We start from the raw sequence: 22,167 nt of genomic DNA on the forward strand, positions 1-22,167 counted from the left end.
CGGGCCCTCAGCACTCGCGGCTCCGCGCGGCCGAAGCGCCCGCGGTCGTCAGGGCAACCGCGGGCGCCAGGGAGACCGACGCGGCGCCGGCTTCCGGCGCGTCAGAGGCGCGCGCGGGTCAGAGGTCGTGCGCCCGCCGGCTCCGCCCCCCCCGCGCGCGCGTCCGGGACCGCAGGGCAGTCGGCGCCTGCGACGCGTGCGGTGTGGCCGAGCGAGGGCTGAGCGGAGCCGAGCAGGACGGAGCTGGACGGGCGGCGCGGCCGCAGCCGGTGAGTGTGAGCGCGGGTCCGCGCTGGCGGCCGGCGGCCGGCCGGGGGTGCCGGGGCGAGCGCGGGCTGGGAGCGGCTGCCGCCCAGAGCCGTCGGGTCCCCCCGGGGGCCCGGGACCGCCGCCTCTGTGAGTGTGTGGACGCGCGATCCCGGGGACAGCGAACGCGGGGTCCCAGGGAGGGGAAGGGACCGTGCAGGGGGGGCTTCCTTTCCGGAGCCCGGTGGTGCACCTGCCTGGTGAGGGAGCGTGTGAGCCGGGACTTTCTTGGGGCGCCGCGGGCGGTGCTGGAGCCGGGAGTTTGGTCTCGGGTGAGCGCGGGCGAGAGTGCTAGAACGACGGCCCTGGGGGACGATCGAGGGGCGGAAGGGAGAGCTGCCCGCGTCTTGCCTCCCTCCTGCAGACGACCTTTCCCACGGGGGACAGTTGCCTGGGAAGGGCCTGTCTGGCGGCAGTTACTGGTGTCCCCGCCCCGGCGGGCTCCCGGATCCCGCGCGCCCGCCCAGCCCCAGAGCGTGAGCAAGCTGCGTGATGCCGGCGCGCTGTGGCCTGCGATTCCGAGCGCGGACTGGACTTGGGCCTGGGTGGGTGTGTCCCCTTCCGCAGACGTTCCTTGGGTTCCCAGCTTCAGGGACCTGACAAGTCCTGTCAGCTCCTGCGTGAGAGGAAGAAAAGTGTCAGGCCCTGATCTTGGGGTGTGCGCCATGTGTGACGCTTACCTGATGTTTAGTCACAGGAAATAAGGGACCATGGTGCTCGGCGGTTTGGATAAGATGATTCACCTGCAGAAAAACACTGCTCACATCAGGAACATCTGCGTTTTGGCTCACGTTGACCATGGTAAGACTCCTTTCTAAATGGGTTGTTTTCAGTAATTAAGGGGGTGTGACTCCACATGTGTCAGAAGCCAGTATGACTTTAGGAGTTTAACGCTCGCCATAAAACATTTCAAGCAAACACAGCTAACTGGTGATTAGCATTCTTTATATGCTGGATTTCATTGCTTCAAATTTTTTAAATTTTATTTTTAAAGATTTCTATTGATTTACTTATTTGAGAGAGAGAGAGAGCAAGGGGAGGGGGAGGGGGAGAGACTCTCAAGGGGACTCCCTGCTGAGTAGGGGAGCAGGGGTCCCGACTCCCAGATCCAGAGGTGGGGCTCAGTCCCATGACCCTGAGATCATGACCTGAGCTGAAACCAACAGTTGGAGGCTCAACCGACTGAGCTCCAGTATCCCTGTATCATTGCTTTTCTTATTTTTTTATTTTTTTAAATATTTTATTTATTTATTAGACAGAGATCACAAGTAGGCAGAGCGGCAGGCAGAGATAGAGGAGGAAGCAGGCTCTCCACTGAGCAGAGAGCCTGATGTGGGGCTTGATCCCAGGACCCTGGGATCATGACCTGAGCCAAAGGCAGAGGCTTAACCCACTGAGCCACCCAGGCGCCCCTCATTGCTTTTTTTAAATGAGGACTTGAGTTTTTGTTGAAGTGAACGTTTTTGAAGTGGATTTGTAATACAAAGAGTCGTAGTCTCGACATGATGTCTTGAGAGCCTGTGTTAGGTGACTCTGTTCAGCTCATCAGGTCTGTACTGAACATCTGTTAAATTCAAGTTATTTTGCTCCGTGTGTCAGAAGGTGGGAACTTACAAAGAGGGCAACAGTCGAGCTCTAGAGGAGATTTGGGGGTTGAAGCAGCCCAAGATGAGGGGCAGACGGGACTCTGAGGGGTGGGAGAACTGGGGGATTGGGAAGGCAGGAATCTGTTAGGAAGAGGCTTCACGCTATGTTTAGTATTAAAGGTGACCCTTGAAGGGAGACTCAAGCTGGCAGGTGGGGCACACGTCCCAAGTGGGAGTAGCATCGGTAGGGAAGAAGGAAAAGTGGGTGACGGAAGCACAGTTCATGGGAAGGGGGGAGATAGCTAATGGGTGATGTGTGTGCTTCTGACACACTGCTCTCACACCATCACATCACTTCCTCCCTTGATTTCAAACTCCTTCTTAGCTCGGGTACCCACAAGGTGATAGGAGGGCGTGTGTGAAGTGAGATCTCTTTCCTGAGAGGCAGGCTGGGTCAGGGCCCCTAGAGCCCTTCATGTCAGCTGGGCACCAGGCTTAGGGTTAAGGGCTCCAGCCCTGGAGTTGGACAGCCTGAGTTCAGACTCCATTTCAAGCCACTTCACCTTTCTGAGCTTCAGTAAGCAACTCCTAGACTCGGCTGTAGATTCTACCTACCTTACAGGATTGTGGGGGAAGAAATGAGGTGATCATGAGAGGCCGTTGGCTGATACACGCTTTATTGTGAAGGCAATCATTTACAGTTATTATTAGGTTGTAGGGAGCCATTGGGAGAACGAAACAAAGCAGGGCTGTTGTAACCAGCACATTAGGAAGACGAGTCTGGTGGACCTGTTCACGTGCACTGAGAGGCAGAGATGAGGTTAGTGAGGTGGCTGTTGCCACTGAGGCAGGAGCTGCGGGCTAGTGTGGGGACTGCGGGAAGGAGAAGTGGTGGCTCACGAGGTCACCGAAGCCAGCTGAGAGTGCATGGTATGTACAGTTCCGTCACTGACCCTCTGCCCTCTTGAGTTTTCATAACGACTCTGCTCACATTTTGAGGACCTGTGGTCTGACAAAAGCATTTGTTCTTTTGCTTTGTGAATTAATCACATGGTTTCTGGTCCTAGGGAATACAGGATTGAGAGTGCAGAAAGATAGTGCTTTCTGGGCTCTTAACCCTCCAGGGGGTACATGCTTGCCATACTGAGAATGAGTTCTGCTCCACTGGATCGTAGGGAAGTGGTGCCCTGGGATTGTGCGGACACGCAAGATGTCCATGCCCAGCGGACGACCCGTTAAAGCCCTTCAGTGCTCCCTCGGTTGCCTTCTGGTTTGTGCTATTACAGATTCATAGCTTTGCTCAAGTCCCCAGAGTGTTCCAGGACTCATTGGTTGTAAAGAAAAGACCCTCCTTTTGGTGCTTCAGCCCAGCTGCAGTAACTGTGTAAGCAGCACTCTTGGAACAAAGTTATCTGCCACTTCAAGTTGTGTGGACGTCATAAAACCTTCATGAAACTCTGGGTGTGTACTTGAGTATGCAGAGGCTTTTTTTTACTACATGGTGGCTCCCTGGCTTCTTTTTGACTTCCAGGTAACTGGGAGTAGCTCAGTTTAGTTGGTGCCCTCACAGTAGGAGCTTAAGGCACATTTCCTGAATTTCTTTGCTAAGTATTTTCTTAGTTTAACTGGCAAACACCAGCCAAGGCCATACGTGGGGAAATACAGCAGAAGATTATGTTCTGTTTCTTGGCCGTGGTTTACCCAGGATGCCGTTGAGAGACGAAAACGAGTGCTCTGCTGTGCCGTTGCCGTTCTAGGCTACCAGGAGTGTAAGGTAATAGCATGATCACTATTACGGATATCAGATGAGTAATAATTAAGATGAGCAAGGTCAGATTCTTGTAGGACAGAGATTTACTAACTACGTAAACGCTGTTTATCAGGTGATCTCTTTTGATTGGCATGGTGGCTTCTCTCATCACCTGGGAGTCTGCATTTGAATCTACGCATGATGCCTCTGTTTAAAAAAAAAAAAAAATTCTACCCAGGGTGGGGAAAAGTCACTTGACAACTTTTCAGGTGAGGGCGATGGGCTCCCTTGGGATGGAGGTACAGATTACAGCACTTTGAGCGCTCAAGTCTGTGTCCGTCCAGATGGTGTTCTGTTCCGAAGTCCGAGTGCCCGTTAGGTCTTGCTGCACTCTGTGTAGGTAAATAGGAAATCTCTGTGAAACCAGTTCTCACGGTCAGAAGGTAGCTCTGTAAGTGCGGTACATCTACCTCCTGTTTAGAAAAGGAGAGATTCGAATCAATGTTGTTGTTTTAACAGGAAAAACTACTCTGGCTGACTGTCTTATATCCAGCAATGGAATCATCTCCAGCCGCCTGGCAGGCAAGGTAAGTTGTTCTATTTGATGAATACTTGTCGCCTTTCAGTAAGCATTAGCTGTCTACAATGTGACGTGTTCTTAGAGATCCCAAAAAAGTACAGCTTACGTGTCTAAGAAGCTGCTGATCTATTTAGCAAGATAAAATAGATGTTGGGAAAAAGTTCATCTTATATTGCTTTCTATGAACATCTTACAAATGCAGAATGGGTTTTTGCAAGAAGTCCAATGATAGCCTGGCACAATTGTGGAAGATTCCACAGAGGACGAGGTTCTTCCTGGGGATGAGTTGTGTGGATTGAAGAGAAGGCGGAGAATGTCCGGTGGGGGGATAGGTGGGTGAAGGCGATCGGGGATAATTGGTGTGTTGTGCTTGATTTGAGGGGAGCGTTTGCCAGGAGACTACCACAGAGGAAAAATCAGGGGTGGAGAGGATGTGTTGGGTCATAGAAGAACTTGAAGGCAAACTCAAGTACCAAGGGAGGGCTCCTGAAATGTGAGTGTCATGATGAAAATAGTGTTTTAGGGAGTGAAATTAAAGAGATACTGTTTCCAGCTGTGAGTGAAAGGACGTGGACTAAGTTACTGGCAGTAGAGAAATGGAGGTGTTCCTTCCTTTAATGCATTTAGGACACAATGCGCAGAATTTACCAAGTGACTGGGAACGGAGAGGAGAGCAGGTAGAGAAGCAGAAATGAATAGGAAGGTAGCTGTAGAAGACTGGTGTCGGAGTTGCGCATGGGAGGCAGGCGGCGTGGGGACCGGGCTAAAGGGGCCACGCGGAGGGAGCGAGGAAACCAGGCTGCGTGAGATAAGGAACCGCTTGTGTTTTCTCTACCTGAGAAGTTTGCAAAGTGCAGGAGCTCTAGAGTAGATGGAAGGAAGTAATAAAGCACATGTTAATGAAGTAGAAAACATATTTTATAGAAAAGGTCAATGAAGCCGGAGTCAGTTCTTGGAAAAGATTGACATAACCAACACCTACGGTACAGTAAAGGTAGACACAGGTCATTACACACATAAAGAGGAGCCCTAACGTGAGCTAGGGACCTCAGTTCACAGTGGTGTTCGATACGGGTTCGTGAAGTGGAACGTGCTCCACGCCAGCACTGACACGAGGTGGGGATCGTAGGGAAACTGCGTGTGTCAGGGTGGTGTTTGAGAGCCTCTGTACTCCGGTCAGTTCTGTGAACTTAACATTTCTCTGGAAAGGTAGTCTTTTAAAAACTATTAGCAATACAGTTTCTGGTCGTCTTTTAACATGAGTGATAAGTATCTCGCAAAACTGATCAAGAAGAAAGGCGAGGAGGAGGACGCGCACGCTGCTAGGGGAGAAGGAGCGGCCGGGATGGGGAAGGTGTGGGAGGGACAGGACAGGCCACTGCCTAGCACCAGGCTTGGAGATGGGGAGCTGGGACTCCCGGCGTAAGGTCAGGAAGAAAGAGGAAATAGACGCTCCAGAAACGGAATTTGTTGGCCAAAATCTTTCCGCAAAATCCAGATGGTTTAACTCTCTCATTCTGCCACACATTCAGAGAACAAACGCTCTCGGTTCACTCACCCATTCCAGAGCACAGCAGGGAGGAAGCAGGGAGGACTCTGCAGCTCCCCACCTTGATTCCCGAGGTCGGCAAGGGTAATAATGCCGGATGGGACAGTCCCGTGACGCGGTGCGGTGGGAGAGGCAACAGTATAACTGTTACTAAGAAACAGACTCTGGAATTGTATAAAGAGCTAGTTTTTCATAGCTGGATAGTTTATCATGAAGAGTTTGAGATTGCTTTAACACATTTCACCATGTTAACAGGTGAAAGGTAGGAAAATTACGATTATTTCAGGAGATGCAGAAAACATAATAGAATTTAATATCCTTTTTGATAAAACCTCTTAGCAAAGTAGGCATAGAAGGGAATTTCTGCAGTGTGATATGGAGTACTTAGAAAAAAATCATTCTGGGGCGCCTGGATGGCTCAGTGGGTTAAGCCTCTCCCTTCGGCTCAGGTCATGATTTCAGGGTCCTGGGATCGAGCCCCGCATCGGGCTCTCTGCTCAGCGGGGAGCCTGCTTCCCTCCTCTCTCTGCCTACTCTCTGCCTACTTGTGATCTCTGTCAAATAAATAAATAAGATCTTTAAGAAAAAAAAATATAGAAACTACAGAAAAACTATAGAAAAAAAATCATTCTGTTTCCTTAATGATGCAGTGTTGACATTTTTGCATTTCTGTTCAGGAATAAGGCAAGAGCAGCTGTTTCTCCCTTCTGCTCATTGTGTTACAGCTTCTGTTCTCTGCTCTCCTGGAGATTCTGCTGCAACAGTAAAGCAAAAAAAAAAAAAAAAAAAGTTTTAGAAGGGGTGATATAACTTTGTAGAAAACTCAGAAGAGTATACAGATAAATTGCTCAGATATTAATAAGAATTTAGGAGCCTTCACGATACAAAAGTTGTTGAAAAGAGTGTACATGAGCAGCACGCAGGAAATACAGCACTTACACAGCATAAAAAATGGACCTGTGAGGTACTGGGGAAAACGTGAATGGACGGAGAGCTAGCTAGACCATGCTCACAGATTGTTGGGCTCAGTATTTTTAAAATGAGGTTTTTTTAATGTTGACTTACAAGCAGTTCTTGTTTTTACTTTTATTTTTTATTTTATTTTATTTTTTAAACAGGTATTTTATTTTATTTGAGTGAGAATAATATGTAGACATATCTTCAAGAGACAGTCTTTTCCCAACATTCTTCTGGTTCTTCAAGCTTCTATTTCTCTTACTTTTTATTTTTATTTTAAATTTATCTTTTAAATTTCAGTGTAAAAATTTCAAGTTTTATAAAATTTAAGTGTGACATGCTGGTTCTAAAATACTTGAGAACGAAGGGCCAGTAATGACTTGTCTGTAAAGACATGTCTGAAGAAGAGTAGGGTGTGCAGTGCATCTTACTGGAGAGCAGGACTTACTAGGAAGTAAGTCATTATTGCAATAGCTCGTGGTTTGCAGTTGGCTGAGGGGTAAAATTGACCAATGGTCCAGAATAGTAGGTCTGGAAACAGGTCCTGACTTATCGCAGAGCTGGCATTTCTGATCTGTGGGGAAAAGATGAGCCTCTCCCCATGTTGTCCTTGGACGGTTGGTTATCTGTGTGGAAAGTACATAAAATTGGACATCTGCCTAATACTGCACACAAAAATCAGTAGCTTGTAATTTAAAATACATGTGAGAGGCAAAATTATAAAACTTGTAGAAAGTAATACAGGGCAATACTTTTATGACCTTAAGAGAAGATTTCTTCTATAAGACAAAGAAGTACATACCATTATGTGATACCATTTGAACAACTCAACTACATTAAAACTAAGACCCATCTATTTTTCAGGGAGACCCCATAAAGAAAGTGAAAAGACAGGCCTGGTACCTCGGGGGAAACTAACGACACATAATTGACCAAGGTCTAATAATCAAAGACTATAAATAACTTATCCAAAACAGAACAGATCTGTAGTGCAGCCCCTTAAAAAGACGGAGAAACATCTTGAACAGGAAACTCACAATAAAACCCCACTGATAATTGGAGAGATGTAAATTAGAAAAATACTCTCATCCGTGTGATTTAAAAAACAGGCTGCCCATTGCCGGTGCTATCTAGGTGGCAGAGCGGGAGAGGCTCCAACCCGCTCCTCGGAGTGTGGGGCGGTTCTTCGGAAAACAATGTGGAAACAGCTAGAAGCATTGAAGATGTGTGCACTTAATAACTCAGAAGTTCCACATCTTGGTGGACATCCACCCAGAAGAGACAGATGTCCAACTGTTAATGACAGCTTAGTGGTAGTTTAAAAAACTAGAATCCATCCACCTGTCCCAGGGCTTTGTGTGGTGGAATCCTGCGGTAATGGAAGTGGAAGAACGAGGACTCCATCCGTCAGTATGGACGAATCTCAGGGATGGGATACTGAGCAGAGACAAAGTGACGGTACCGTATACGTGTGTGGTGTGTGTGTGTGTATGTAGGGTACGATTCTGTTCATCCGAGGACTAAAACCTGCAACTCTTAATGATATGTTGCTTGGTGAGTCACACATTTTTAAAAATTATAAAGAAAGCAACTGAATGAACAGGGTAAAATTTAGGGTAGTAGTTACCTGTGAGCCAGGAGCACAGGGGGATGTGAAAAGTAACGTAAATCTTTGTTTTCTTTCTTAAATAGGATGGCCCACACACGGGTGTTCACTGTATTGGTACTGTTTTTGCTGTACACGTGTTTTCTCTCAACTCAGTGCTTAAAAACACGTGGAGAAGAATGAGCAGGGACCGAGACTTTGGAGGGAGGCCTCAGAGGTCCGAGAGGTGAAGGGGGAGCCAGCAGACCATCTCTGGAGAGCTAGGAAGGGAGCTAGGTGATTGCAGACTTCTGGAAGGATCTCACGTGTGTGTGTGTGTATGCACACCCGCACACAAGGCTCCGTAGCGGTGCCGGTCTGGGGCCACACTGATGTCAGGAAGACGGAAGAGCAGAAAGGGTGACTGGGTTTGGCCGGAGGTCACTGGAGCTTCCAGGAGTTTGGCTTAGTTCAGGCGTGGACAGCTGTCAGCAGATGAAGGGGTTAATGTGGGATGAGTCAGCGCAGCAGGCCCACATCAGTAAGTTACTCCCAGAGCGTTTGAACGAGAGAAGTGAGTCCATGTAAAGACGAAGAATTTTTCAAAGACACAGTGGCGAGAAGTGAGGCAGGGCAAGGGATGGTAGCCTGCAGAGGGAGGAAGTCAGTAGGTGCGCAGGGCTGCGGGCGTGCAGAGAGGAGTGGTGGCTCCATAGGTCAAGCCACGTCGGTGTCCACGTGCTGCGGTGCCCCGAGAGTGAGGTGCGGGCCCTCGTTTGTGGCTTTACACTCATGAAAGCCATCGGCTAAGTGGTCATGTCAGAAATACCTTCCAGTATATCACTCTTTTTCTAAAAACATGTTTAAAACCTGCTGATCTGGGGAAAGGAGTGAAGGCTTCTCATGCTTCTAGAGACGTTCTGTTTAGTCTTTGCCGGGACTTTGTCAAGCGACCTAGGAGTCAGGAAGGACCAGCTCTGGTCTGGATGTGCAGAGGGAACCCCCGCAAGTCCCGCCTTCTGGGACTTATTCGCGGAGTACCTGCTCTTTCCTGCCCGGCTGTGAATGAGCCGCACTCGGGGGTGCGGGGTGCGGTACTGGGACACATCAGAGAGTTCTCCGGCGCTTTCCCATTTGTAAAACATAGGGAGAACTTTTAGTGTAAAAATGGTGTGTTTAAATCAAAAGTCCAACTCGGTCCATTTTAGTGTTAAGGTTCTGATTCACTGGGAAGTAAGGATGCGTATGTTGTGTTTCCACAGTTAAGGTACATGGACAGCCGAGAAGACGAGCAGGTTCGAGGGATCACTATGAAATCCAGTGCCATTTCCCTGCACTACACGACAGGTAAATTGTGTTTTAAAGAAAAAATCGTTCTGTATCGTCAGTGTCCTTCTTTCTCTTTCGGAGTTAATTGTGTGCCTCAGTTTCTTTGCTTTATATTCCACACATTTCATTCTGGCCTCCAGATGACCTGTTGTCAGAGACAGGCTGCCCAGACTGGGATGCAGATGGGGACCTCTGACGGGCTCAAGGGCGAAGAAGGGGCAGTTCCCACCTGCTCCCACCCACCCAGGCGACTGTATGGATTTCTTCCCAAGGATGGTGGAGAGTCTCAGGACTTTGCTGGCTCAGCCGTAGTGTTCCATTTCCTGGCGGGATCCTTATTCTGTCCTGTGGCCTCAGGGTTGGATTTAGAATCTGACCTGATTGGGTCGCCATGAACGTTACAGCTTCCTGTGCCCAAATCAGGATGCCATTTTCACGGTAATTTCACGGAATTTACGCGACAGGAATAGTTTACAAGCCTGTGAGGCATATAGTCAGTGATGTTCACCAAAAAGTTTGTATTAGTTCAGAAAAATGCTAGCAACCTTTATGTCTGTTTTTGGAAAATGGTCAAGTATGCTGATGCATCCTTCCCGTGAAAAGCATGCGGCTGTCAAACACCTGTTTGATCTGTATGTGATAAAACAGGAAAAATATGTCGAGACTAAAAGCAAGTCTCAGAGTAAATACTTGTATGATAAGAGTGTGTTTGGTAATAAAATATTACGTGTGTAGGTAGATGTCTGGAAGGGTACACACTAAAACCTCAACGCCAGTTATCTCCAGGGGCTGAGTTGTGTGAAACTTACATTTTCTAAAATATTTATTTTTGTACTCCTTGGAAATTTTACACAAAGTGTGTATTTTTATAATTAGAGGGAAATAATAAAGATGTATCTCATTTCCCTAAGTGACTGATCTGTGGTTCATCTTTTACGGTGCCCTCTCTCTGGCACCAGCACCAGGGAACCTTCTGCAAGAGGCACAACTCTCTTCTCTTTGACGTCCATCTGCCAAATATTTTTGTACTAAACCAGTTTTGAAGCTCTTCCTAATGTTTAATGTTTAAAGTAATGCCTTATCTTTTTAAAACTACCGTGCAGGTTTTAAGGGGCGTGTCCCCCTTGTGCGGCGTGGGTCAGTGCTTCGCTTACTTAGGTCTCCCCTTACTTCTTACAGACGTGGAGAGGTTCGTAGCCTTCCTCTCCACGCTCATGCCATCAGTCTGTTTTTCTTTGACAATTCCTCTAGTTGTCAGTTTTCGTTGTTGCCTCTGAGTTTTGTCTTCAGTTTTGCCACCCCCTTTTTAACCGTTTTATTAAGGTTTATGTTATATCACATAACGCCCATTCCAATTCACTTGTCTTTCTGGCATAGTGTTGTAGGAGGATGGCTGAAAGACCCTGGGAATGGAATGGTCTCACCTCTGCTTTGTTGACCTCTGACCTTGGGCACCTTGTTCTCAGAATGTTTTAGATAATGCTTTCTTATTTATTTATTTATTTATTCATTCATCCATTCATTCATTCATTCATTCATTCACTTATTTATTTATTTATTTATTTGACAGAGATCACAAGTAGACAGAGAGGCAGGCAGGCAGAGAGAGAGAGAGGAGGAAACAGGCTCCCTGCCGAGCAGAGAGCCCAATGTGGGGCTTGATCCTAGGACCCTGAGATCATGACCTGAGCTGGAGGCAGAGGCTTTAACCCGCTGAGCCACCCAGGCACCCCCACCCTTTTTTTAATAAGATTTTATTTATTTATTTGACAGAGATCACAAGTAGGCAGAGAGGCAGGCAGCCAGGGGTGGGGAGGAAGCAGGCTCCCTCCGGAGCAGAGAGCCTGATGCAGGCTCGATCCCAGGACCCTAAGATCATGACCTGGGCCACAGGCAGAGGTGTAACTCACTGAACCACCTAGGCGCCCCTAGATATGCTTTCTTGACTGCACAGAACCAAGACTTCAGCTCGCTTGTGCTGGCTTGGGATGGCTTATTGATAGTCTCTGTGAACTACAGTGTTGGAGACAGTGTTCATGAAAACCAGGAAAGCAGGAGCGTCGTTGAGTGGCAGCGCATAGAAATTGGAGCCAGATGTTGATTCTGGATCCAAGATGGCCCTAGAATCCACCAGAATAAGTTAATGTTCTTCTCTCTGGAACTGCACTTTTATCCCTGGGTCTCGTTCTCTGTTTTTGTCTCCATTACTCTGTAAGTCTGTCTTTATTTCGTAGCTTTTTCCTACTCTTAGTGTCCCCATCTTCATAAACTAACTTTGCCCTGACCTCGCATCTCAACTCCTGTCTCTTTTTTTCACCGTATTTCCATTGCTTACTGCTGCTTTGCCTTGTGTTTCTGGCCACACGTTTTCAGGACATGGCGCAGCTTAGTTAATGCCGGGCCCTGGCAGAGGTTGTGCCTACGGATTGGCCACCCTTGGCTTGGATGGTCACCTGCTAGTCTGGTGGGTGGTGCCTGCAGTGGAGTCACAGCATATCAGCTGTGTCTGTGAATGTGGCCGCCTAGAGGGGCTTGAACGTAGGCAGCTGCCACACCTGACCATTGGTGCAGAGCCTTCTTTTCCCGCCTGCAAAATGGGAGTAGAAGTTGGAGGTGCTGAGCAAGGCACATGCTGTCGGGATGCCTCTGAGATAAGAACATTCTTACCTGTATCTTGGTGCTCATTCTCTGCAAGAGGGTATCCCTGCTGTGAAGGTGGGTTGATCCCAAGGGGACCTCTTCCTGGAGAAGGCGAACCTGTTGGTTGAAGAAACTCCACACATGGTTTTTACTTCCCTGTGTCTTCCCCTTCCCACCCCTGCCAAATCACCTCTTCGTTAGGAATCTCTGCATGAAATGTTAATTAAGTCTGTTCTGGTTCTGACTCTTGATTTAACTGGCTATCAAAAATTTTTTCAAATCCTTATTTGGATTGAAAGAGAGGGTATTTTTCTAGTTTAAAGTAAGCATGCTTACAAAACCCAGGGATCTTAGACAAATGGTGAGGAAACCCCAAGTATATTGTAGAAGGTGCTATTTAGCATTTCCCAGGGACCTGGTTCTTCCTTGAGAACATGGAGCCGCTCATGTTTACCTCTGTGACCAAAATTTGCTACAAATGCTGGACCTGCATTATTTAAACCTTGTTATTTCCTTGTCTCTTAGCTCTCTTTGTCCTTCCCACAAGGATACCATCTACTTATCTAGTTATTTCAAGAGTTGGGAAATACTGTACATAGTACATTGTATTAAAAAAAAAATCCTAAGGGAATGTAATTCCTTTGAATCCGTTAGCCCAGAATTCAGATAAAGATGAGAGAAATGTCTTTAAATGGGTCACGTAACTTGAAACTCATGGCGTGTTCTTCGAATAGTCTCACGGCATATCTCTGCTCTTCTGCTGTGTAGCCCTTCTTTGTGCCTGCAAATACGTATTACTATGGCAAGAACTTCTGAAATGAAGTGTGCATTCTAACTCATCTTTTTAAGAATTCTAAATGCATTTGCAAATTTATATCTATTATAGAAAACTCAGTGTATTATAGAACCTACAGGAAAACACAAGAATGAAATAAAAATCACCCATAGTTTTTCTACATTATGTTTTCAGTTTCTGTATCTAATCCAACCACCATTTTGTGTGTGTGCAGCCGTGCACACAATCAGAGGGAAGCGTCTAACTTAATTTTTCCCCAGATCATTAACTACTTCTCACAGCCCCAGTCAAATGTGATTATTAAGTCATATGTCACTAGTTCTCGACGTGGTGTTGGTGTTGACACCTCCACCTGAGCAGACAGGCTAGAGGGTGAATTAATTGTACCCAGCCCTGAAGTACCCTCTCCCCAAGCCCGCAGGTGGAGGCAGACACCATTCAGCTCCTCTGACTGATGCTCTGTGGGAATCTGCTTTTTTCAAGAGAAGTTGGCATCGACCTTTTGGTAAAATCTTCCAGGTTTTAAGCGATTGGCAGCTTCTTTACAAGTTCATGAAACCCCCCGTGGAAGAAATTGCCATGGGTTCTAACTTACAGGCTTTCAGTTTATAACGTGAGGCTCACGGGCCCACTGCCGGCTTGGTTCGGTGAGACACTCAGCATTTATCCACGAGGAGCCGCGTGGAGCTTGGAGGCCAAGGACAGCTTCTGTGCAGGCTCCTGGGTCTTAATCTGCAGAGACAGGGCCAATGGGAGATGGAGTCCTGCCACCCACACTCAGGCCAGGCCAGCGTGTGCAGGAAAGTCTTCTTCCTGAGACACTGTAGCTTCCCTTTCCTTCTGGAACTGTGAGCGGCGACCCACGGTCCCAGTTGCTGTCCTGTTTGTGGGACTGAGGCAGGAGGGAGGGGTTCCATCGTCTGTTCCTTGTTTGACTGAAGGTCAGACTGTTTTCTCTTAAGATAATGCTTTTCTTTGCGAAGCATTCCATTGGTGCTGGGTGTAAGAACACGGGTGCGTGATGGTTTGGTTCTAAGCCGAGACCTCATGCACGTGATTTCGTGGGCAGTCCTCACAGCAACCCCGTAAGATGGATGCTACCCTCATTTTATACACATCCAGAGTGGGTTCAGGGACTTTCAGAAACGTTCCCATGGACAGAGGACTTGGCATGTTGGCAGTGGTCCTGGGAACCAGATGATTCTGTTTCCAGCTGTTCACTTGGACCAGGAGTCTCTTGGAAGTCAATCAGTCCAGACCTTGGCTGATGGCTCTTGACCTGTGCCTCTGTCCTGTCCACGAGGGATTGCTGGGCTGCATACAGACATCTGGCGGCTGCATTGCCCACATCCCTGCTGTCCTTGGTCGCCGCCCAAGATGGGAACCTCTTCAGCCATCTCTTCCCTATGTGTGTCTGTGATGTTCACACCCTCCCTCAACCTCCTGCTGTTCCCTTCCTTCCCAAAACCTACCCTGTACATGTGCCAAAAGAAACAAGCTTCTCTGTATCCTCCGCGTCTTTCTGTTGATGTCCTCTCCGCCGCCAGCCTGGCAGTTTTCCCAGGATGCTGCCCTCCCTGGACGCATTCTTCCTTGCTCTGTCCGTTGCCGGGTTCAGATACGGGGCTGCCATTCTCTTCGTTCCCTGGTTCTAGTTCAAAGCTTCATTCTTCCAGCCTTGTTTTAAAACCCTCCTCTCTTTTGAGATTCATATGGTCTAACTGTTCTCTTTCTTGTCCTTGTCAGCTTCTGAGGACGGTGCAAGCTCTTTAGTGACGTTGGCACCTGGCTTTGTCATTTTCCTTTTTACCCAAATCTGCCCAGGTAGCTTTTACCACTCCTGACAACGAGCCCTCTGAGGGCGTGCGGCGGCCGTGTGTAGATCACTTCACCCGCTCGCTGTCACACTCCTTTCTGCGTGTTAGCCTTGCCTGGAACCACCCAACTTGGTCATTGCAGGCCGATGGAGAACTCCCTTCCCCGCAGTCTCCATCCTCCTGCTCTCTCACCTGTGGGGTGAAGTTCCCATTCCTCAACTTCATCAAGTTCTCCAGCCCCATCCGTGTCCTGCGTTCAGTGCCCACCTCTGACAGCCCAGACCGGTCACCTCCCTAACGGTCCCTCCAGGAGCCTCAGTTTCTTTGCCTTCTGTCGTCTTTCCTCGAGCAAAACTATAACCCTGGGCAGAGCTAGTGCTCCGGTTCCTCCTTCCTCCCCTGGGCTGGTCCTCCGGGTGCTGGCAGACTTCCCTCTGCTGGATCTGGTGTTCTCTCCGGCAGGTCATTTAAAACTCCTTCTGACCCAGCTCACCTCCCTGCCCCTCCCTTGTGATCCCAGCAGACATCTCCCCACCGGCTGGTTTTAGATCTGTGCTTGTCTCCTGTCAGCGTGGAAGACGTGTGCCCTGGACATGGCTCCTTCTCTCCTGTATCTTCACTGACACTTGGCCATCAGCATTCAAGGATGCTCCCTGCAGTCTGTCTCACCCTGAGAACAGATGCTCATTCGTCCTTCTAGCTACATGTGCCCCTTCCCCGTCTTGGTCGGGGACGTGCTGCTGTCACTCTTCCAGCGGCTCTGGCAGTCGGACCTGCGCCTTACAGTATGACGCGTACGGGCTGTATGAAATTGAGTAAAAGATGGCCCTTGGTCTCTGACTTTCTCTCCAGAACACAGATTCTGAGCAGGTTGCCAAGGTTTGGAACCCTGACGTAGGTTCCAAGAAATGAACGTCAACCTTTTTTATTTTTGTACACAAGGCTTCTTTATTCTGCTTCTTATTATATCCTTATAGGCAAAAATGCCAGTAAGTAGAAAGGTCAAGACAGTGTAGACGTGTAATTGCTAGATTCCCTACCCACGCAACAGGATTTCAAAGGTGGTGAGGTTCCTAGTGATGGCGAGTTCGGGGAGTGGCCAGCGTGGATGGGCCTGGGGAGAAAAACCACCAGCCAGTGAGGATGACCATAGTCAGAGGTGGCCCATGTGTGGTCTTTGTTTCATGTCGGTGGAGGGTCTGGAGAGGACTTGGGGATGGGGCCGTGCAGCAGGAAACGTCGTTTGTTCGCCATTCATGCTTGTCTGTAGGTCATGGTCTCGCTCCTCCCTGAACCACCTCATTTCTGACACTTATACCATCAGATCAACCACCCACTGCTTCTTCTTGTAACACCTACTCACGGAGACCCACTCAGCTCTCCTGCCAAGACCGCTTACTGTGTCGGCAAATAGGAGATAAGACGTGTCATCCAGTTCTGTGAAATAATGAGCCACATCTGTGGATTTACAGTAATCTTATATACTAGCTTAAAACAGAAAGAGATGGTAGTAGCATTTCCTGTGGAAACTTCCTGTGGAAACTCCTGTGGTTGCCACATAATTGGGGCCTAACTTGTGTCCGTAAATGTCGTGTGTTCTGTAAGTACCACTCATGTGGCTCGGGTTTTGTCCGTGTTCCTGACACCATGATCGTGCAGCACGGCGCTCTCCTAGCGCGCTGAAGCAGAAGAGACCCTCGCATGAGGTGCGGGTCTTCGTCCGGGACTGGGGGGACAGCTCTCTGTTTGAAGGCACGTTGTCTCCCGTCGGCTTTCCGTGTATGCACGCTAGCCAGCATCTCCCGTGTTCGGAAACTGAACTTGACCTCACGTGAAGTTTTCCTCTTCACAGAGGAGACCTTCAGCAGGCACTGGTGACAGGTGTGCACCTTCCATGACACAGTTGCTGGGGCATCCTAATCCTGGAGGACTCATGGGCCAGGGAGGGATGCTTTTCCCCTAACTCTGGGAGCAGACACTGGAGGATCCCTGCCTCAGTTAACTTCAGGGCTCCCAACTTCCTCTTTTCCCCAGTCGCATGGAATGTGGGAAAATAAAATTGGATTGGTGCTCTGCTGATTAGATCAGTCCCTGAAACGAAGAGCTGTGTTTTGGAATGTCGGGGAAGGATGACTTAATGCCTTAGCAGGTGTCAATCCCGTAAGCACCTTAGGACCGTGTGGCAAATCAGAAAGGCCATTTCGCATGCCTCGAAATTATAGTTTCCCGTGGCAGGAGTAGTGATATCTAATGTGATAAACGCCATGCTTGTTTGTTTGTTTTTTAAAATATTTGTGTGTGTGTGTGTGTGTGTGTGTTTGATCCTTACACACACAGTGATAGATGGCATTCAGGGAAACACATCTTAAAGAGGCATGGTGTGGTGAAGACGGCAGAAGAGTTGGGTTTATGGGCCTTTTTTTTTTTTTCCCTCTGCTGGATATTGGACTTCTTTCCCCTACCTTTGAAATTTAGTTTGAAGTTACATGGAAAGAGGGAAGATAAAACCAGTGAAAGCCAGAGACTGGCTGTGTGCTGAGCTCTGTGCTTACCAGCTGTGTGAGTGACTGCCGCCTGAAGCCCTTCCCTCCATCAGGTCCATTTGGGAAGTCAGACAGGCTTCTTTATTACAGACCTTCTCCGAGCCTTTAGTACATACGTGTGTCGTGCACCTCTTCCTCACCCTGAGCCCCCCTCCACTGCATTTCCCAAAAGTTTTCAATCACGCAGTCTTACTTTTCACTTTGCCCATTTGTAGGTGAAAACACTTGGTGTGTCACTAGCTTTCAGTTGTCTTTGAGATCTGAACTTGCTGTCCTTGAATGAATTTCAAGGGTCTAGAATTGGATACTTAATTAGAGGAGGGTAGATGGGGGATGGATAGGTGGACTGGTGGGTAAGTATGTTTGTTTTTCTGGGTGTCATCTAAAGGGGGGCGCCTGGGTGGCTCAGTGGGTTAAGGCCTCTGCCTTTGGCTCGGGTCATGATCTAAGGGTCCTGGAATTGAGCCCCGCATCAGGCTCTCTGCTCAGTGGGGAGCCTACTTCCCTCTCTCTCTGTGCCTGCCTCTCTGCCTACTTGTGCTCTCTCTGTGTCCAATAAATAAATAAAATCTTTAAAAAAAATTAAAAAAAAAATAAAGGGTCTGTAACCCCGGTAAAAGGCAAAAGAACTGTTGTGTAGGAAGCCCGCAAGTTCTCTGTGGATGCTTCTTACGTTCTGTAGAGGGCCTGACAGCAGACACAGGCTCTGGAAGTTCTGTCTCAGGCCCCGCTGTTGTCAGGCAGGGTGGGAGAGCGCTTACAGTTCTCCTGCACCGGCATCTGGACGTCATCCCCATGAGTGAGCAAGTGGTGTTTCCCCAGCTGCAAAGTCTAGAGGAATCCGGCTCCTCCTGGTGTGACCTTGTGTATATCTCTTCCCTCTGGGGGCATGTTTCTCTATGAAGTGAAGGGTTAGGCTGGGAAAATGTGTAGAGATTTTTGGAATCTCACGGCTTCTCTATTTTATGTGACAGGAGCTGGTGGGACCTTGGGCCCTGCTCGTGCTGCTCGTTTTCCTTTGGCTTATTTGGTAGAGAGCAGTGGGCTTATTTTGAAAGGGCACTGTGAGCCCTGGCAGTAAAAGGCTCCACTGAGGCCCAGGGGCCACCATCCCAGGGCACTGGGTCTTTGATTTTCCCTGGAGATGTCCACAGTCCTCTCTGGTTGGAGCCTTCCCCGGTGGGCCCGGCAGAGCCATGATTCCTTATAACGCAACTTGTATGAGAAGACCTGGGACAGGTTGGGGGGAGGCGGTTGGTGTGTAAGAAGTAGCCCGCCGCTCACTGGTGGCGTTCTCTGCCACTGAGCCCCAGTGCACTTTGGAATCCTTAACCTCATGTTTAGGAATTCACTCCCAGTGGACTCTTGACATGTGAGATGAACTTGATGCCATCTTGAGTGGCGTGGTTAAAGGTATGTTTTTGGAGTTAGATGGGTTTGAACTTCTCTACCATTTTGAATGGTTTGGTCTCAGGCGGTTTACTTCGGAGTTGGGTTACGGTTCAGATGTCCTCGAGAAACTTTCGTTTGCCCCAGTTTTTCTGCTCTGAAATCGTGCTAATGGTACTAGTAACCACAGAAGGCTCCTCGTGAATAAAACCCAGGGTCTGCAGAATGCTTGGCGCAGTGCCAGGTACAGAGCGCACAGATGTGACCTCTGGCTGTGGTTGCTGTGGTCTTTTCTCAGTGTCACTGTCACCTAGGGCACAAGGCAAGTCATCAGCTGGTGCAGATGGCACTGGGGCAGATCCTCTCAGTGGCCTGCAACATGTACTATCTAGTCGTTGGGTCCTGGAGGAGCTCTGGAGCACAGGGAAGTAGAAAAACACAGTTAGGAGGGCGAGCAGAAGTAGAATGTGTGTGTGGGGGAGTCTGAGCCTTCAGTGATCGCTTTGCCTTTAAAAGAGAACTGTGGGGCGCTTGGGTGGCTCACGGTGAAGCGTCTACCTTTAGCTCAGGTCATGATCCCGGGGTTCTGGGATCGAGTCCCATGTTGGGCTCCCTGCTCAGTGGGGAGCCTGCTTCTCCCTCTCCCTCTGCCCCTCACCCTGCTCGTGCTCTTTCTTCTCTCTCAAATACATAAATAAACAAATAAATATTTTTTTAAAAAACCGTATCGGGTTTAATGAATGGGGAATGAGCGTAGACATCTAATGAATTACTGTTCTCCTGCATGGCTTCCTTCCTCATGTTCCAGTGGAAGCGTTTGTGACTGAGGGCGGCTTATTGTTGGCTCTTGTGGGACTGACCTAGGAGTTAATGGGATGTGGGACTGACTTCAGGGTTTGATGAGATGTGGGGCTCTCGGTGCTTGGGACAACACCGCTGGAGTTACCATCCTACTAAAGGCTTAATACTCATTTGTCAAGAGCGTAGAAGGAGGTAAATTTGTGTGCGAGCACGTAGCCCACGGCTTGGCGCAGAGTGACTCCCCCTTGCATGTTTGGAGAATTGGGTCTACATCTCAGGCTCACAGCCTGCTCTCCGAGAGCTTGTGGGGACCTAGGGGCCAAATGCTGTGTGTCTTTTTAATTTGGCATTTCCCATTTTGGCCCCCGTGAACAGCTTTTATGCTCTGGCATTGGTCTCTTTGAGTCTCAACCTGAAATCTGTAGAGTGAAATAGTAACATTTATGTCCTCTCGTCGGGCTACTGTAAGGGCTTAGGAAGGTGTGACTGGCACACGAGTGTGTTTGGCGCAGTGCCGGCTCACAGTTGGCTCTTGGGGAGTGGGAACTTGGAGAACAGTAAAGTCGTTCAGCATTTTCGACAGATGCTCCTTGGAATCAAGGGTTCCATCGGCGGGAATTCCTCGGTTGGAACGACAGCTGTTGAGTGCGCTTTGTGGCTGCTTTACCTTTATTCAGCCATTTCTTAGCTCCTTCCTCGTTCTAGGACGCCTGTGGGGGATCTCGAGTACCTGCACAACTGAAAACGCGTGTTTTCAAATTCCGCTCTAGGTAACGAGGAGTACCTGATTAATCTGATAGACTCTCCAGGACACGTGGACTTCTCCTCGGAAGTGTCCACGGCCGTGCGCATCTGTGACGGCTGCATCATCGTGGTCGACGCCGTGGAGGGGGTCTGTCCGCAGGTAGGAGGTCGTCCCGCGGAACTACGTACCTGGTCAGATAGAGAAGGTGGGGAAGACGGGAGGGACTGGCCGCTGATGGCTCCGGGCCACGTTCCGTCCGAAAGTCGGTCTTACATTTCATTCGATCACGTTCTGGTCTGTGATGGCATTACGTCACCCACACCTGGAAGGGATCGTAGCAGGGGTGACTTTAAGTACTTGGAAGCATCTGTGATGGCCCCTTGCAGAGAAGGCCTGGGCCAGAGTTGAGAGATGCCGAATTTGGGGAGGATTCTGAACTGGGAGAGGTTCTTGATGGCAAGACACTGAGCCAGTTCTCCCCAGCGGGAAACTCTCTCTTGTGTTGGCTTCTCAGGCTACACGGATGCCTCTGTCCACCTACACACCCACTCCTGGCCCCCACCCCTTCTGTATCTCTCTCCTCTGTGCCCTCGTGCTTGTGTTTCTCCTTTGCACCAAAGGTGGAAAAGTTCACCAGGGTGATGTGCCGGGTGTGGACCGCGGCATGGCTTTCCAGGCTCGGTTCTTACAAGGACTTGTGTGGAGGCCTCATGTTTTCTCTCAAAAAATGTTGTCACCCTTGTATCCCACTTCTTAACATACCCTTGTTTGTTATAATGTTTTTAAAAAAGAATGATAAAAGCTTTAAATTACTCAAATGGAGGAAATTTGATAATTCCAAGAAGTTGTGCCCTAACTGTCCTGTCCGGTCCCGTCCGGTTTCCCCTGAGGGTGCGGTCCCCCAGCACGAGAATCACGGCCTTAGTGTCTGTCCTGACAAGATAACACCGTTGGTACGTCTGACTCCAGAAGAGCAGCTGGAGGGGAATGCTGGCGGGGAGTGCGGTCAGCAAGGTGCACGCGGGGCCTTCTGGGGGATGTTCTGGTTCTCCGGCCTGTGTGCTGGCAGCCACCGACTGTTTGTCTTCTGCTTGTTCAGTAAACTGCACGGGCTTATTTATCCTTCTCAAATGACTCGTCAGTTCCATCAAGTCAAGGGCGTTTCTTGTCCATTACTTTCCTTCTGTGACGCAGGCCTCATGAGTGTTTGGGGGGCACCTGTTGTGGTACAAGAGAATGGAAATGAGGGGTCATGACTCAGGGTTTTCTCATGTGCTTTAAGTATTTCCGACCGTGTGTTTTACCTTTGCCTTTGTTTCCCCCAGACACAAGCCGTTCTGCGCCAGGCCTGGCTGGAAAACATCCGTCCGGTGCTGGTGATCAACAAGATAGACCGCTTGATAGTGGAGCTGAAGTTCACCCCGCAGGAGGCCTACGCGCACCTCAAGAACATCTTAGAGCAGGTATTTCTGCCTTTACTTTGGGGCTTTAGAAATCGGGCTCCAAGAAGAGTTGTGAGGAAGCTGGTAAGTCGGCACAGAGCCTCGCGTCTGTAGAACCCACGACTGCCGTGTGCTGGGACAGGTCTCCCCTCGGGAGCCCCCTCTGTTCCCGGAAGCACCCTCGAGTTCGAAGCTTGGGCAATAGGTTTTGATGCTCTCTTATTAAAAGCTTGTCGTTTGCCCTAAAGGGAAGCAGAATTTAGAGGCTTCCTGGTTTTTGGATCGCGTGCCTTCAGAGGACAGTTTGCCCAACCATTTCTTTGGTTTTCCAGCAGACATTTACATAGCTGTA

The 22,167-nt window shown here is 49.0% G+C and overlaps 1 protein-coding gene across 1 annotated transcript in view; it reads left to right on the forward strand.

Annotated features, from left to right (window-relative positions):
- Window positions 1-223: 223 nt before the first annotated feature.
- Window positions 224-22,167, forward strand: part of LOC111152685 (elongation factor like GTPase 1) — a 117,079-nt gene continuing 95,135 nt past the window's right edge. The window contains exons 1-6 of the mRNA XM_022511252.1: window positions 224-269; window positions 998-1,107; window positions 4,162-4,229; window positions 9,576-9,660; window positions 20,399-20,532; window positions 21,699-21,836. Coding sequence (XP_022366960.1) covers window positions 1,017-1,107; window positions 4,162-4,229; window positions 9,576-9,660; window positions 20,399-20,532; window positions 21,699-21,836 — 516 coding nt within the window. The 5' untranslated portion in view covers window positions 224-269; window positions 998-1,016. The remainder of the gene's footprint in view (window positions 270-997; window positions 1,108-4,161; window positions 4,230-9,575; window positions 9,661-20,398; window positions 20,533-21,698; window positions 21,837-22,167) is intronic.

The sequence above is a fragment of the Enhydra lutris genome, unplaced genomic scaffold (genome assembly GCF_002288905.1).
Source record: "Enhydra lutris kenyoni isolate GAN:26980312 unplaced genomic scaffold, ASM228890v2 scaffoldscaffold29, whole genome shotgun sequence".
Taxonomy (NCBI): Eukaryota; Metazoa; Chordata; class Mammalia; order Carnivora; family Mustelidae; genus Enhydra; species Enhydra lutris.